This window comes from Cupressus sempervirens, chromosome 2, assembly GCF_028749045.1.
Source record: "Cupressus sempervirens isolate cs-2001-9-10 chromosome 2, ASM2874904v1, whole genome shotgun sequence".
NCBI classification, from domain to species: domain Eukaryota; kingdom Viridiplantae; phylum Streptophyta; class Pinopsida; order Cupressales; family Cupressaceae; genus Cupressus; species Cupressus sempervirens.
This window is the reverse complement of record NC_143119.1, coordinates 428,282,371-428,299,857: the sequence shown is the minus strand read 5'-3', so window position 1 is coordinate 428,299,857 and position 17,487 is coordinate 428,282,371. Positions and strand designations below refer to the sequence as shown.

General features: G+C 35.5%; 1 protein-coding gene across 9 annotated transcripts in view; it reads left to right on the top strand.

Annotated features, from left to right (window-relative positions):
- The window catches only part of LOC149572917 (Ubiquitin-like superfamily protein), a 227,257-nt gene that overhangs the window by 29,284 nt on the left and 180,486 nt on the right, over window positions 1–17,487 (top strand). For 5 of the 9 annotated variants that reach the window (XM_089814027.1, XM_089814026.1, XM_089814025.1 and 2 more), the window contains one exon: window positions 2,992–3,231. In XM_089814027.1, coding sequence (XP_089670153.1) covers window positions 3,048–3,231 — 184 coding nt within the window. In that variant the 5' untranslated portion in view covers window positions 2,992–3,047. The remainder of the gene's footprint in view (window positions 1–2,991; window positions 3,232–17,487) is intronic. The other 4 variants (XM_089814031.1, XM_089814030.1, XM_089814029.1 and 1 more) reach the window with 1 other exon arrangement.

The window sequence follows — 17,487 nt, the reverse complement described above, 5'->3', positions numbered from 1 at the left end:
CAAAGAGATCACGGGAGGAGATGGCTACCCAACTCGCCACTCAGCAGGTGCCTCGGGCTCAGGAGCGTGCAACACTTATGGTGCAGTTAGAGGCAGCAAGTAGGTTATGAGTTTGGTGGAGACGCAGCTAGCAGCCGTTACACATGATAAGTGTCAGGTAGAGGCACAATTGGTAGCAGTTACCCAGGAGAAGTGTCTAGTAGAGACACAGTTGACCATAGTTACACAGGAGATATATGTATTAGGGACCTAGGTAGCTGAAGCTGAAGAAGCATGCGACAAAAACGAGATTGAATTGCAAGACGTTGCCCTAATGTTAAAAGAGGTAGTCATGGCAAACTCTTAGTTAGCAGATTTGACTTCCATACACAATAGGTGTACCAACTCTGGAAGAAGTTGAACCCTCCAGTATCCTCATCAGCTCTAGGGGCACTTACTTCTTCCTCATCTTAGCTATTTCTTTAATGTTATGTATTCAGCATTATCCTACTATTTATTTGTCATCAGGGGATGGCTTTCTTTTTGGGGGGATGATGTTGTTAGGAAACTTGGTAGTTAGACAGTTTGGTATAACCAAGACAGTTACACGGGTACGACGGTTCGCCTCACACTCCCTTGGACACTATTTGTATGTACCTTCTTTGTAAGCAAAGGCATGTTGGGCACTGCAAATGTAACCTTGTGTTCGATGATTGATGAATATATGAGTTGCTTCTGAGTTCCCTACAATTCTTGTAGTGAATACCTTGTTCTGTATCTATGCACTAATTCCTGTTACCCATGAGGGCAAACAAAAATTATAAGGGATTACAACATTTTGCATGAAAAACAATAAATAAGCTGATTAAGACTTCTGAGTTATGAATAGTTTGCAAGCAAAGCAAGCTTAATATACAATTTTGTTTAGAAATGCAAAACCCAATCAGGAAATCTTAAAATAGACATCTGATAAGGATAACTATCAACCAGATATAGACGGCCTAGAAAATCATCTAAACATAGCCAACTTATAAATAACTGCTTAGAAGTAAACATTTTAAAAATGATCGCCTCTTAAAAGATGGCAACTACTGAAACTAGCATTGAGCCATAATTAGCCATGGGTCTGACAATTATTCAGACAAAGATTTTCCTCTCTGATCATAGCCTCTACTTCCAATAATTTGAAATACTAATGACTGTTATTGGTGTCTTGAATTTGGTTTTCCTTCATTCTGTTGATTTTTCACCAAGTTCTTGCTGAAAACTGTAAACTTTGAATGCTCTGAAGCCATAACATTCATCCTTTACTTGAAGAATACATTCCACTGTCTGCTTAATTGTGACGATGACTGAAAATAACCTTGACATGTAGGAAATCTGAAATTCCCATGCACCCTTGCTGGCCTCTAATTCTGCAAACTCAGTTTACTTTAGATGAACAACAATGAAAACTTAAGGGTTACTGTTGTAGACAAAGACTGCTGATGATAATATATTACTTTCTATTATTTTGAATGATGCAACGCTTGCTGGAAGTCAAGATGGAACTTTTCCTATGGGTCCTTGTTTGAAAAAAGAAGATCAAACAATCACAGTTTTGTTAGGGAGTCCACTGGTATCTGCTATTTGAGTGATAAAATCTCCTGAAATTCCAATGTGATTACTGTTGTATGTTGTTGCATGCTTTTGATGACTGTATGAAATGATGACTAAACTTTATGCAATTCTGGAGAGAGTGGCCAGTTGATTGTTAGCTCAAAAAGGCTTGATAGTATTCTCAAGCAGTAGGCATTTTAGAAGAAATTATTGGAAAAACTGAGCTTAGATGATATGAAACCCTACTTGGAATAAACTTTTTGCAAATCTCAGATGCCCCTGCAACTTAAAAATCTGTTTCTCATTTAAAGATTATGGTGTGTATGCCCTTTCACTACCTTGCAATTTTGTAACACAAACCTAACACCTATTTTGTGGCATGCATCCTGATATACTCTTGCAGACATCAACTCAATGAAAATTTGTCTTATCTTCAGTATGACATGTGACATTAGACTGCCTCGCATTGCTTTTGCGACTTGATGGATTCTCATCCTTTCTCCATCATCGAAGCTTCAATCTTTGCATTTTTGGATATGCTGGAAAGCTCCTTTCATTGGCCTTGCAAAGACAAGGTTGAGAGATGATAAAAGAGACGGACACTGATGAAGTATGAAATATGTCTCATGACTGGCAACATGACAAGTATTAAGCTTGAACTGTGACATGATACAAAAATATCATAAGCCCAAAATGACCATAGAAATCGCATGGCTATATCTATCAAAACATAGCAGCTTCAGGGTTAGGGCAGTGATGAGTACAGTGTTGCATTAAAATATTCTACTCAAGCATGCAATTTGTTTCTGGGTTAGGTCTTTGACTGTTCCCATGTATCACACAAGGGCCTAATCACATTAAGTTGCTTAAAGTAGTGGGTTTGGGATTTTTTTCAGCTCCGACTACTTTGAGATTCGTGAAAGAAGTAGTTATCACTGTTGGATACATGATGACATATTCCTCAACCTGGATTTTTATTATGAATAGGAATTTTGGAATGTTAAGATGAATTTTCAAAATTGGCAGTGGAACTTCATTATTGATAAGTGGATTTCTCTGTCTGTTACTTTGAATAAAACTGGTCAATATCTGCTTCCTATTTGTAGAAGCACAACTTCTCTTGGGCATGCCAATGTGATCCTGTCCTTTGATGAGGTCATTATCTAATTGTGTTCTGTAACGAATAACCAGTCTGTAAGTGAACATGAGAAATTGTTGGATTGGTAGTTCTCTAGTCATTTTGTTTTGGAGCATATTTGGTGAGATTACCTACTTTCATTCTGATTGTGACCTGATTTTTCTGGAAAGTGATAGAATAAATGGGAATTCAAAGTGCAATATAGAAGAGGAATTATAGTTATATTTCTTTTCCAACTTTTCAATTTTTAGTAACTATTTGTGTGATTAATTTAGCTCTGCAGAGGAACAACATAGACGATTAATAATTTTGATAAAATACAAGCTCAAAGATGGAAGATTACAGCAATTTGAAGAGGGCCCGTTTACAATCATTGCTTTCTACTCTTCTTGATGATCCTGTACTCAAAGATGTGCCCAAAAATCCAAATGTTGCCGATGTTAATACCCTGATCAGCTTAGAGCAAGGAAGTGCTATGAAGCTTTTTGTTCATAGGATGGACAACACTGTCTTTGGTACATCATTATTTCCTATCAAAGTTCATTTTTTTCCAGGCTCTAGTATGATTTGGTTGCTTCTTTAGAGATTTTGCTTGAGATTTGTTCATTTTAGGTTTACAATAGCTCGCTTTGTTCACCTTTCTTTTGCTTTTGTACTTGCTTTCTTTTTGTAACCTAGATTATTTTTTGTAGCTTGTTTTTTAATAACTGATCTTACTTTCTGAGCTCTGTTACATTTGCTTGCAGTAGAATGAGCCACATATTTGTAAAGTGATGTGGTTATAGATTATTGGAAGTTGGAAATAAACATAACTTCTAGTTATTTTTCTTACTACGGGGAACATGCATAATACAATTTTGCCCTATAAGTTACGTTCTAGTTCTTTTACTTTCTTTGGAAGTCTATTTGTTCTTTATTTTCAGGACCTTCTTTTCTTGTAAATTTAGAACATCATAAATTCTGCAGTTTGCAAGGAGTTGGGTCTTGAGGAAGTCTGTGCAATTTGTATAGTTTATTAAAATCTATAACAAGTGATGAGTTGGAAACTGGTAACTTGTCTAACCATGTTTCAGGAGTACAAGACTTAAGTCAAAATAGTGATATAAAGTAAAATTTTGTGCTGAATACAAGTTTTTTCTTTTGAAGAAATCTTTGTCAAATTTTTGTATTGTGTTTTGCATCAGAGAAAACATTTTTCGCTGTAACGGACCATGGAATATCATGGCTTCAAAGTTTTGTATTTGAGGTGTTCCATAATTTCCGAACACAAATTGGAACAATACCTGTCTAAAGGAAACCAGGCATCAAAGATGTTACACCTTTATAGTATTGAGATAATGTATGAATAAAATATAAGGTTTATTTTAATCAATAACTTTACTTTGATTGCAACTACATATGGTTTGCCTTCCCTTTTTATATCAGAGGTGGTAAATGGCTGAAAGTGTTGGGATGAACACGGATCCATCTTGAACCTGCAGACTTTAGGGATCGGACTAGGAGAACAACCACCAAAGAATGCTTGAGCGAGAGTTCGCAGAGAGAGATTGAAAACTATTCTCACAAGGATGCATCCCAATATGAAGACTAATATGCTGAATCCAATAAATGGGCACCAACAAATAGGCCATTTTAGGATCCCATCCATAACTAATCATGGAACGAAATCTCTTTTAAATGGAGAAAAGGATAAAACCAAGTGGGATAAAACTCCCTGTAATGTACTTTAGGCATTTCAGACTACAACAGAGGTTGGCCTATAATTAGGGGTTCTTGTAGATCAAAGGAGTGGTTAGGGGACCCGACTAGGGGTTGTGGAGCTTAGTAGGGAGCATCATAAGCCGTTTTGGACATTTTGAGACAATCTCCTATTTCTTAGGAGGGATTCCTACTTTTTAAGGATTGATTGGGAGCTGACCAGAACGCATTAGGGGACCTCAGGGATCATTCTAGAGTTTTGGCTGTAGTTCTTATTATTTTGGGAGGGTTCCTAAATTTTAGTAGGGGACTATTAGTTCACTTGCTATATTTAGACATCACTGAGATACATGCATCATCAATTTTCAGTTTGGGGTGGCCAGGTGACGGGGTTCGAATAAAAATTAAGTATTGATTTGAATATTTAATAAAATAAAATAAAGTGATCAATTATGTCACTTTATCATAAATTAATAAAGTAATAAATTTATAAAACGATCCCTTGTCCTAGATGTTAAATTTACCTAGAAAAATAATGATAAACAACAATGAAGAAAACATAATAGATACAAAAATACACTAGAAGGTACCCTGGAAAAACCCCTCTAAAATAAGGGAAAAACCCAGCCACACAACAAAAATATTGCTTTATTGATAATAAAATGTTCAAGTGTAAAATGCCTTTCACTTGATGTGACATATATTATTTTATAACACAAAGACTCTTCACATTACAATTGAAGGTTTCTTGAAATTTCCCATGATTTCATTTTCAAGTACAACTCTTTGTATTTCCATACCTCAACGCATGTTGTATGACACGTCTTAATATTTAATATTACAATTTATCATAAATGTCCTTTTTAGTTGAAGGTGACCATAACAACAATAACGACTATATCTCCAGAGATTAAGATCTCTATCACAACTACAATCTCCAACACTCCCTCTTAGCGAGAGAGAGAGATTTTAGCTAAACAATCACCCTAGGCTGCAACCAAAAATTGTCAATGATAAATTCTGATCACATAGATCCAAAACATAGTTCATGGAATCACTCAACATGAAACACCTGCAAAAATAACATTCAACTTTCATCATGGACTCACTCAACGTGGTGCTGTCATGGAATCTCTCAACAAAGCAAGTTAGTATGGTTTACAACCAGCATTTGATCACAGACTCTCTCAGCGTGATATAGTCACGGACTCTCTCAACATGACTTCCAACTCCTAGAATCTCTCAACGTGAAGACATCATAGACTCTCTCTACATAATGTTCACTATGAAATCATCAGAAGTAAAAGAGTTATCAGGTTGTCCTCACAAATTATTATTAATTTCACGTGAATAATAACTTACAAGTCACAACTGAAACTCTTTTCCAACAAGAGTCTCAAAACCTACAATGAAGGAAATCACAATTGAAACTCTTTTCCAACAAGAGTCTCAAAACCTACAATGAAGGAAATCACAGTTGAAACTCTTTTCTAACAAGTCTCAAAATCTATAGTAGCAAGCATGTATAAAATTGGCAAGGATTCAATAAATACTCTCTTAGTCAAGAGTAATTTTGATCACAACAATAAGCAAGAGAATGCAATCTCCCTTTGAGCTTGAGCATCTCTCTCTGAATATTTAACATCAAGGCAACATCCCCATCTCATAGTTTGATGCATCCTTTTCCTTCAACCAAGAGGGAAAAAGATATCAATAATATGAAAACTTATCTTTTGATTCCATATGATTCCTTGCCAATAGTAACAAAGACTTTTGATAGTCAAATCATGTAGATCTTCAAACAACTAGATCGTTTTATTTTTCAAGTTGCAGGAAATCGCGACATACAAGCAATGAATATTTTTCTCTCATATTACAAGCTAAAGTTTCAGGATCAATGATAGCACAACTAGTGTGGGATTCAAAATTCTACATAGCATAGTCACTTGCACCACCCAATACGCATAAATTTGAATAATAGTCCTATTAACTCTTTGGATTGTGTGAACACCTCAATTTGTGCTTGCATATTGATATCATCCTGAATCAAAACAGGGGAATGTATCTTTCTTTGATAATTAGTTTTCTAGATGCCATAATTGACCATCTCATCATCCCCTAATGCTTGCTCCAAATTCCAAGTGACTTTTCATGTCAAATAAAATAGAATGTCTAAGAAAACGTATGAAGATAAAGAAAGTATCCATTGAGCCCTAGAAAAGAAATAATTTATCTTTATTACTGTCATTAAATCACAGCTAGTATGACGTGGAGGAGAGATACGGGAATGAGTCGACCAATGACTTGTGTAGCCGTTACATAGGTAGTAAGACACGTTTTCTAGATCATATCACTGTTTGAAGATGAACATACAAGAAATTATGACAGCATCAAAGTACGCTGGAGTTAACGGCAAGACAAACATGATGTAGGGTTACTTGGCTTTTCTCTTTTTAGATTCCGTAACTGTGCCTTATCCTTCATCACTAGGACTCTTCAACATGAGGCTTTTTCTTTTGTGTTTTAACTTGGCTTGCTATAATAGCTTCTCAAACGTCGTTTAAGCTGTCTACACAAAATCCACAAGAGCACCCAACTCTAGTATCCATTATTGACATGATAAAGTGAATGACATGAGTTCTAGATGCCTTGGTTAAATCTGACTGCAACTACGCCAAAATAATTATATGCGCCAATAATCTGTACCATGCTAATATTGCAACTGTTTCAACATGCTTTTACACATAGCTGCCTTGCAATGAATGCTGGAAACTCGTACAACTTGAGTGAGCAATCACTCGATGAGCTGCCAGAGACAACATTGTGGTTTAAATTCAGAATCCTGAGGCTTACAATATGCAACAGGTCTGGATTGATATTGCTAGAGAAATTGTTTCTTGAGAGTGACAATGTGCAAAGCAATTGTAGCCTGGTTAAACCCCTCCCAATCTTTCCAAAGAGTGAAAGATTGTCTAGCACCAGCTCTGTTACTCTCCCCACTCTCGGAATGCACTTTACCCCCTCCTAGTTGCAAGGACTTTCTGCCTCTTCATTTCAAGACCTAAGGAATGAATTTGGATCATGTAAATTTGTTCTGAACACTATTAGTCCCAGCACATCATCATTCAAATTGACAACCTCGCAACATCAATCCACCAATAATACATTTCCGCTATCACAACCCCCAAATACAAACACCCCATTGTTGCCCACGAAAATAATGGCTACTGCAACTGCAAGAATGACATTTTAAGCCTAGTGGGTACCTAACGGAAACTCGAAATGATGAAACGCACTATGGAAATGAGAAGTGCACAACATTCTTCATTTTGAGCAATACTCGGGCAGATTGATACGATTGACATGCTCATGATGTTTGCAAGTAACCAGAAAAATGATGTGAACGAACAACATTCACATGATGCATGCAGTTGCCATGGACAATAAAGAAAAAATGAATAAATAAACACTCAAGGCAAAAGAAATCCTGATGTTCCCTGCTTGGCCAATTCTTGACCAGCACTAAATCTAACACAATAAGCTCCACCTCACACAACACAAGCATAAACCCTGACCAAAATAAGGGAAAACAGCACCATAGGTGAGGGCAGAGACAATGAAGGCATCTTCAAGTGCATGCGCAGGACTCCAAGGACTGTGTATGGGAGCTGCAGCAGGAGACAAAAAAATGTATGTCCAGAGACCAAAATGTCTATCCAGAATCATGCATGGATGAGCTATCACAACTCAACACTACAATACTTAAATGTATATAACATATCATTTCAGAAATAATTACTCTCGGCACATGAAGCTAGAAGACATACAAAGAAGCTTCTTTTACACAAAGTTCTAATTACTGTTATCTAACCTGGCTCTGATACCATGTTTGAAATTTGCCTTGAAAAATAGTGATAAACAACAATAAGAAAAACATAATAGATACAAAAATACACTAGAAGATAGCCTGGGGAAACTCCTTGAAAATGAGAGGAAAATCCCAGCCACACAACAAAAATATTGCTTTATTGATAATAAAATGTTCAAGTGTACAATGTCTTTCACTTGAATATAACACATAGAGACTTCACATTACAACCGAAGGTTTCTTGAAATATCCCATGGCTCCGTTTTCAAGTACAACTCTTCGTATTTCCATTCCTCAATGCATGTTGTATGACACGTCTTAATATTTAATATTATAATTTATCATAAATGTCCTTTTCAATTGAAGGTGACCATAATGATAGTAACGCCCATATTTCTAGAGATAAAGATCTCTATCACAGCTACAATCTCCAACATTAGTGAGATAAGGTTGTTTTAAAAAGAGGAGCATTGAGGGGTATAAAGTTATTAACAGTTGAATAAAGAATGCATTATTAGCCCAAGTGCATCAGCTAACTTGAGGAGACATTATTTTAATTATATTTGGATAGATAGACTTTATGAAAATAAGAAAGTGCAACCCTAAAATTGAAATAGGGTTTGAGACAATAAAAGAATAATGGAGTTGGTCATTTGATCATTCAATCAGTCATTTTTTACAGTGACAAATTAGAGAAAGCTTTGAGAAAGAGTTTCTACAGTAGATCAGAACTTTTGGGAACGAAAAATCCCTAGAGTTTGAAAGGTTGGATGAAAACCCAAATTTTTAGAGAGTTGAATTCATACAAAATCCATCATTAAGCAAAATGATAAAAGGGTGAGTACTTTAGAATAATTGCAGAACTAATACAAAGGAGTAAATTGTAGATTTGGACTAGTTTGGGCCAAATTAGTCAGCACTTCCAGCCTGCCAAATACCTGGTTGATCGATTGGTGTCATTAGTGAGTTTGCATAGGATTTGAGAGGCTAATTCCAGGCAAATTTGGGGAGTCTCAGATCTGCTGATACAGATTGAATTTCATAGACAGGCTATATGCATATAATTAGATCATGCTTGTGCCAAGATTCACATTAACAAAAAAACAGATGTACAGCAGATCTGTGCAGGTATGTTTGTTGGCATTTTGGAATCAATTAAAAATTATTCAAATTGATAGATTGCAATTTTGACGTGCCTTCCATTTGTAATTGCATTTTCAGTTCGTATTTTCCTTGCACTTCATTATTATATTGCATATATCAGATAAAAGACGAAAAAATTAAAAAACTGCAAAATACTGAAAAAAATGCAAAATAAAATAAAATCAGAAAGACCAAATTTGGGAAGGGATCTTTCAGTGGTATTAGAGCTTGGATTCTGCTAGCCTGTTGAGTGATCAAAGTGGATTGGTTTCCAATTTGACAACGAGATAGATCATCATGGCAGGGTTGTTTAGCAATAAGCATGGAAAGAATTTGAATGAACACAACACAAGAGTATTTGTAAATTGCAGCATGTTGAAGATTTTCGTTCAAGGAAAATTAGACACACTTAACAGTTTATCTCCATCTACAAGAACATCTAAGAGTCCTCATGCCTTTCCAACAAATAAAGCAATTATGGCCAGTTATGATAAATATCATTCCCCTTGAAGATACAAGACATTCTTTCATTCACAATTTTTGAGTATACTGGATGAGGATGAAGATGACCTAATATTTACAAGTTCAAATCAGCAGCAAAAAGCATTGGGAGAAGTGAAGAATCAAATGTGCAAGAACAACGGAAGGAAGAGGGATGACTTGTTTGCAAATTGCAGGCTACAAGTGATCAAAATCAATGTAAACCAGTCATCATGTGGGGGTCCTAAACGAGAAAAAACTTTGGATCAAGAGGAGGCATAGTGCACCATTGAGACTTCATGTCGATGACAAAGTGGGAGAGATTAGAATCAAGGATTGGCCCATTAGAGATGTTGAAAAATGACACTATGGTATGACATCTATTCTGATTTTTGCAACAGCATTCCTGATCATGAGGTAACATCCATTTCACTTGAGGGTAATAATGTTGCTAACTCATCCTATGTTGTTTCTTGAGAGTGTTCCTCAGGAAATATATATTGTGGATTCATACCACAAAGGATTTTGTTCACCATACTATGGAAAATGTTAGGACACAAGGGTTATGTGATGGGTGGTCACTAAGAGCTATGAAGTCCAAACTGCTTGCCACCCAAGCAAGACAACACTTGCAAAATGTCTAGGAAAGATGCAATCAACTTGATAATGAAAGAAGACAAAGACTCATACATCAACTTCTTATTTCTTCCAAGGGAAGAATGTGTAGATGATGAGCATACAAGGAAAGAGCTTCTTCAGGTAAGACTACAAGGAGGAAATTTTGAGTGTGTGAAGGAGAAATGAGGTACAATTTACAAAATTCAGTTGTTGTTGATAGTTTTCACGATTATATTGAAGATGCCTTTGATGACACTCATAGTGGATCAGCTACTCATGAGTTTTCTCTGATGGGTGTTGATGGCTTCCACAACTCATCATTGGTTATTTCACCAATATCTTATGATATTGCAGCGGTATATTTGTGGGCAGGTGACTATTTCATTTGATATTTCACGGACTAGTGGCTGTTCTAGTGGGTTTCCATTGCACTTTCAGATTTAGCATAGGCTATAACAACTTTTAATTGGGGAGTGTGTGGCATGAATTCAATTGGAGGGACATAAGGTATGCAATGGATAAACTTGATTTGCTTTGGTTAGATGATGTAACATATGTTGTTGGTCGAAGTTATGATAGTAGGGATTGTTGGCCATATGTGTTGGTTTCTTGGCATGTGGGAGTTCATTTTCACATTTCCTTAATGTTCTACCTACATGGATGGTTACGTAATGGTGATTGGTTGAGATACCTCTACATCTCATACAACAGGTTCTATATTTTGATTTGGGATCTAGGGATTGCCATGGATAATGCATTGTTTCCTATAGATCTTGATGAGTTGCTTCACAACTTTTGGCATAATGTTGTTATTATCAAAGCAGTGCAACAAATTAGTGGAACAACTTTTGTAAGGTTGATATGGTATCTGTGTTTCAGCAAGTAGGTGCAGATTTCTTGAGGGCAAGCAATCTCACGAAGAGAGGACTATAATGTCTCTTCCCTAGGCAATTCTGACTATTACAGAGGTTGGCCTATAATTAGGGGTTCCCATAGGTCAACAAAGAGGTTAGGGGACTCAACCAGAGGTTGTGGAGCTTAGCAGGTAGCTTCATAAGCTATTTTGGATAGTTAGAGACAATCTCCTATTTTTTAGAGGGGGTGTTTGAGAGATTGACTGGGAGTTGACTAGAACACATTAGGAGACCTTAGGGGTCATTTAGGAGTTTTTGGTTGCAATTCTGTAATTAACCCCATTTCTAGAATATGATTTATGTAATGTCCCAAACCTATCCGAAAACAAAATAACTCTGAGACTCCGCAGGATGATTGCCCGAGGGCAAGAAATTTGGCTGTATGGATGAGAGGAAGGCAGGTCCATACGGGATAATGGCCGTACGACAGGAGATAAGGACAAGAAACAAACCATATGGTGGAAATATTGTCTACACGAGATTAAATAACATGTATCGTACGGTGTATAATGTGGGTAAATGAAAGCTTCCAGTTGAATAGGAATGGAATGGCCTTATGGATGGAATGAGAAACACTAAGGGCCGTACGGTGGAAGAGTTATAAGGCAATATGTCGTACGAAAAATGTTATAACTATAGGTGGTGTACGGAAGTGTGTGAAAATGATGGTGACGAGGAGTAGAGACTTAATGGCGTACGGTATCAATTATGTGGATAGGATGCCATATATGGAAAAGATGAGAAGGAAGCCGTACAGTGTATGCAAGTACAATGATGCATTCACACAAGAACATTAGTGGTACAATACTGAGAACATGGAATAATGCCTGAATGAGTATGGAAGGAATTTCACCAGATTGATTCAATTCTGCAAATAATATGAGTACTCCCAAAATTGCCGGATACAGAACAGATGAACACAGACGGAATAGGGTGAGGGTTTATTCCCATCGAAACCGAGCAAGCCAAATAGGGAAGGTCTTTCACTTCCGAAATGGTGAACAATGCCGAACTCTAATAGGAATCCGCAGTACAAAGAAATTGAATCCAAAGCATACCTACAGACTACCTACAGCCGTGCTTAAATACCCGTCGGGAAACCATTCCGAGGGTGTACAAAGATAGCCGACGGCGACAGACTACAAAATAAAATATGGGTCCGAGATAAATTAAAAATAATCGGCCCGTTACACAGATTAATTAAATACATTTATTTTTGTCGGGGACAATACAATTTAAATAAAAAGTAAATTAATATAAACCACTATTAATATTATGTAATAATTATTGTTTTTTTTTGTAGGTAATTGGTTGAAGACTAGATTGTTTATTATTTATTTTTTATTATTTGTTGAGATCAATTATTATTTGTGTTAAGCTTAAGTAGATTTGAACCCAAGATCTCTCAGAGAAGAGGTTCACAATTTACCATTGTGTTGTAGGCTCTTGCCTAATATTATATAACAACAGTTAACCATATATAAGAATAATAATATATTATTGATGGATTAGATAATAATATATTGTTTATTATATTAATAATAATAATTTTTATGATTGGTAATGGGCCGAAGCCTAGATTAATTATTATTATTAGTTGAAATTAATTATTGTTATGTGTTAAGCTTGAGTAGACTCGAATCCAAGACATCCCTCATGAGAGGCTCACAAGTTACCATTTTTTTGTTGGCTCTTACCTATTATTATATTAATAGTTAATAATATATGATTATAATTTATAATAATATAGTAATATATTATAATATTAATATAATATAGTTAACATTATATAATAATACAATATAATATATTATTTATTAATATTATCATAATTAACAAGATATAATAACAATATTATATTGTCAACAATATAAATATATGTACTATATATATGTTTCTGAAAATATATACAAAACATATATTTTCATAACATAAAAATTGGTGTATATTAATAATATAAATATTTTAAAATTGTTAAGGTTGTAGCTTTAGTTGAATTGATTCGATCATGAGATACTTTGTTATTGGCAAATCATCATTTAGACTCTAATATATAATATTATATAGATATGGTTATATAGATTGTTCATAGTTGGCATAATCGCCGAATAATCGGCGAGTTTTTACTAATCGCCGAGTTTTTGGGACTGGCGAGTTTTTCTTAGATTTAATCGCCAGAAAAAATCGCCGAGTTTTTGTGAAAAATCGCCGACTAATCGCCGAGTTTTTGCAAAAAATCGGCGAGTTTTTCAGAAAAACTCTTTTTAAAATTTTTTTTTAAAATTTATTTTAAATTTTTTTATTATTTAAATTTTTTTTTTTTTTTGGTTAAAAAAAAAAGGCAAAAAGCCTATATATATTATGTAAGATAGAGAGTTACAATATGCTAGTAGAGCTAGGAAGAGGAAAACCGAAAATGTGATTGTAATGATGTTTTTACTTCTAGTTTGACACAAATTATTTACTATTATGCTTCCCGCCATCAGCATTCAGCATGAGAATGTGATTTTGTACCCACTATGCATTTATATATATCTAAAGAACTCATTAGATGCATCTTCTCATTGAAATTTGCAAAAAAATGTATTTTGAATTAAATTTTAGCGGTTTTTTTAGGTTCCCGAGTTTTCCCGAGTTTTTTTTTTAAATGGCCGAGTTTTTCCCGATTAAACTTTTGGGGGGCTCGGCGAGTTTTTGGATTTGGTGAGTTTTCCAACTATGAGATTGTTAATACATTATTATCTAATGATGATTAATCATAGAGACATGCCTATTCCTGAGACATGTCTCCTCCTCTCATATTTATAAGTCATTCAAATTTGCATTTGGAATACACCAATACGATGGCAGTGTTATTACATTTGTAGAAAAGATCTATAAAATTCAACATGGTATTAGAGCCAACCGCAAATGTAAGAAAGAAAAAAGGAGATCAAAAATATATTAAGGAGTAGATTGCATAAGGAGAAACTATATTGTTGAAAAATATTTCTGGTACATTTATTCGGAAAATTCGGGCTAGAATTCGGAGATTGCTTGGCATCACATAAATTTATGTGATAAATATTTGATTGCAGCTAAAGCTTGTAAAGTTAGCATCAATTTGATTATTATTGGCAATATGGGAGTTAGCAGGAGTTTGGCTATAGTTTTATATGTCATGCAAATGTAAATATTGAAATATTGTTTTGATAAAGTTCCTACCTTTCTAATAAGCTGTGAATAAGAGATACTATGCAGATTGGTAATAGATTGCTGCGACCATGTGAGGGGTGTAATGGCATTAAAAAAATGAGCCCAAATTAGATACTACCTGCCGTAAAGAATAGCCTAAAGATAGATATGTCATGTGGAGCATTATAAAGAAAGTAGACATTCTATCCCATCGGTGCCCTTAATAATATATGATATTTAAATTATCTATTGGCCACAATGTATATTGAAGACTTGGAAAAATAGAATTTATTAAAGATCGAGTTATTTTGAACAAAGACTTCAAGATATATTGAATAAAACAATTAGTAAATGTAATTATTGAAGAGGAATACAGCCTCAACATTAGTCATGAAGTTTGCAAAGTGGTGATGTGATTCCCCTGAGGCATTGATATCCACTATTGGTGATTCCTCCAATCAATGTTGAATTATTGTAAACAATGTTGATAATGGGTGCATGGTTATAAGGTATTAAGAGACATCAAGAATAATTTGTAACAGTATGGTGATTGAATAGAGTAATAGTAAAAACAGGAGAAATAGCAAATAAGGGCATCACAACAAATAATGAGACAAAGATAAATTAAATTAATGTTCTTTAGGCCACTTATCATTGGGGAGTATTAGTCAAAGGGAGTATTTTATTTTTTATAATAAAATTAGGAGACCTCCAAGTCAACAACACAATGAAAGCATACTAGAGCTATACAACAGGTCCTGGTCAGACACTTAATGGGTTACTATGTAGGGACTCACCTGGAGGGGAAATAGCTTGGCATCAAGTAGCCCAAGCTAGCATGGTGCTGAATCAACTTCCCAACGGAAGGCTTCACGCACTGTGTCCTCAAACTCAATCTAGTGCTTCACACATTTGATTATCTTAAGTTTGATTACCACCCAATATTTTATTTAGTTATCACTTAATTAAGCCTTCTACCTATCAACTTGGGCATGGTCACTAGGGATGCGGTAGAAGCCCCTCCATGAAGCTACCCTACCCTACCCATACTCATCCAACAATGAGAGCTCGTAGGCATGCATATTCCCAACCCAACCCCAAAGATATAACTCAACTGCATTACCACCGGGAGTTCGGTCCTCGTAAGTCACCTGATAAACGTATGCACATGTGCTCGTGAGTGGGCGCACCACCATCACGAATATCAAAACACAAGGGCTGGATAAGAACACAAGCAAAAACACACTCAATCAAAAACAAGCTCGGGAGAACAGATTCTATACGAATCCCAAAGTTCAATAAAACCATACATCATGAACTCATTCAACTGGCCTCAATCCAAGAGTATGGATTCTACACGAATCGCAATGATGCAACAAGACCAAACATCATGAATTCACTCAACCGGCCTCAATGCAGGAGTATGGATTCTACACGAATCCTAGTGTCCACGAAAATAACAAGGGTCCAAAAGAAACAATAACACCAGGTATAAAATCACTCAACCAAACACAAAGTTAGGAGGACGGATGCGACACACATCCCAATACAACATAAAAGTGCAACAATAGTCTTACTGACATCCTATGGATAATCCACTTCCACGACCAACATCATGTGAAGAAAACCCAAGAAAACTGTGCGGCACGCAAATCGAGGAAAAAACCTCAAAACTCAAAAAAAATTCAAAATTAAAACCCATTTGGTCTTAGGGCACAAAAGCCATGAAAATCAAATAAAATTTAGGTTCGGACACCGTATGCAAAAACGGCCAGCATAATGGTGCGAAACCCCAAACCCTCATCGCAAAAAATAGGAAAACGTTCATACCCGACCAACTGGGCAGAACTAGCAATAAAAAATGGAGGGGAACACTAGTTCTCAGCCTCCTAACGAACAACTACCAAAAATAGAAGTAGAAATAGAGCTGAAACAATAAAACGGGAGAGCCCTACCTCGCAGCCAAAAGGGGCAGAAACAAGAATCAGCACAGTAAAATAAATAACCCGCAGAAGCTGCCGAAAATAATGGCAAAACAAGGTCTCCTTGAGTTGGATCCAACGAGACCGATCTCGCGAAGATCCCATGCCCGTAACTCTCACAACTAACAGAAATGCAAGCCTCTAGAAGAGGATTTTGGAAAAAACTCTCAAATTCTTAATTTCCAAAAGTGAAGTGAGGAATTAAATTCCTTTTTGGATACTTATTCATTTTTTGAGTGAATGATGGATTAGGGTAACTAACCAGGTAACCTAGTTAAACCCTGAATCAACCCAAACGAAAACAGGCTATCCCAAGTAATAGAATTTCATCTATGGAAAAGCTGCCATAAATTAATATCAATTAAAAATAAGCCTAAAAACCCTTAAACCAAAATTAAAAAAGACCTCAATAACTTCGCAACAATGTGAACCTCTAAATGCACAGACACATTCACTGGTCTAATCACATAATGCAAATGAGTCTGGATTTATCAAATCACCGGAAGGTATAATTTAAACATTTAAATAAGATATGTCGACCATACAGGGATGACATTGGTAAATATGAATAGCTGAATCACTAACTCCATGTGCCACTGCTAGGGATATAAATCCTGCGCACTAAAACACATGATCAAGTGCAATTGCATATAATAACATAGCCAAAGCAATAAATGCATTAAATACCTAATTCAACCATTTATTCAAATATATTGAAATAATCCATTTACATCACTCACATTCGCATAAAGCATATCAAAGCAAGAATGAAGTAAATCTCCATAGTATTAAATCCACATCTACATAATTAGAGATATGTCCAAATACCGGATAACCAAATATCATCATAAAACATACCGTTATCTCAAAAGAAAGCATCATCATGCAGATATG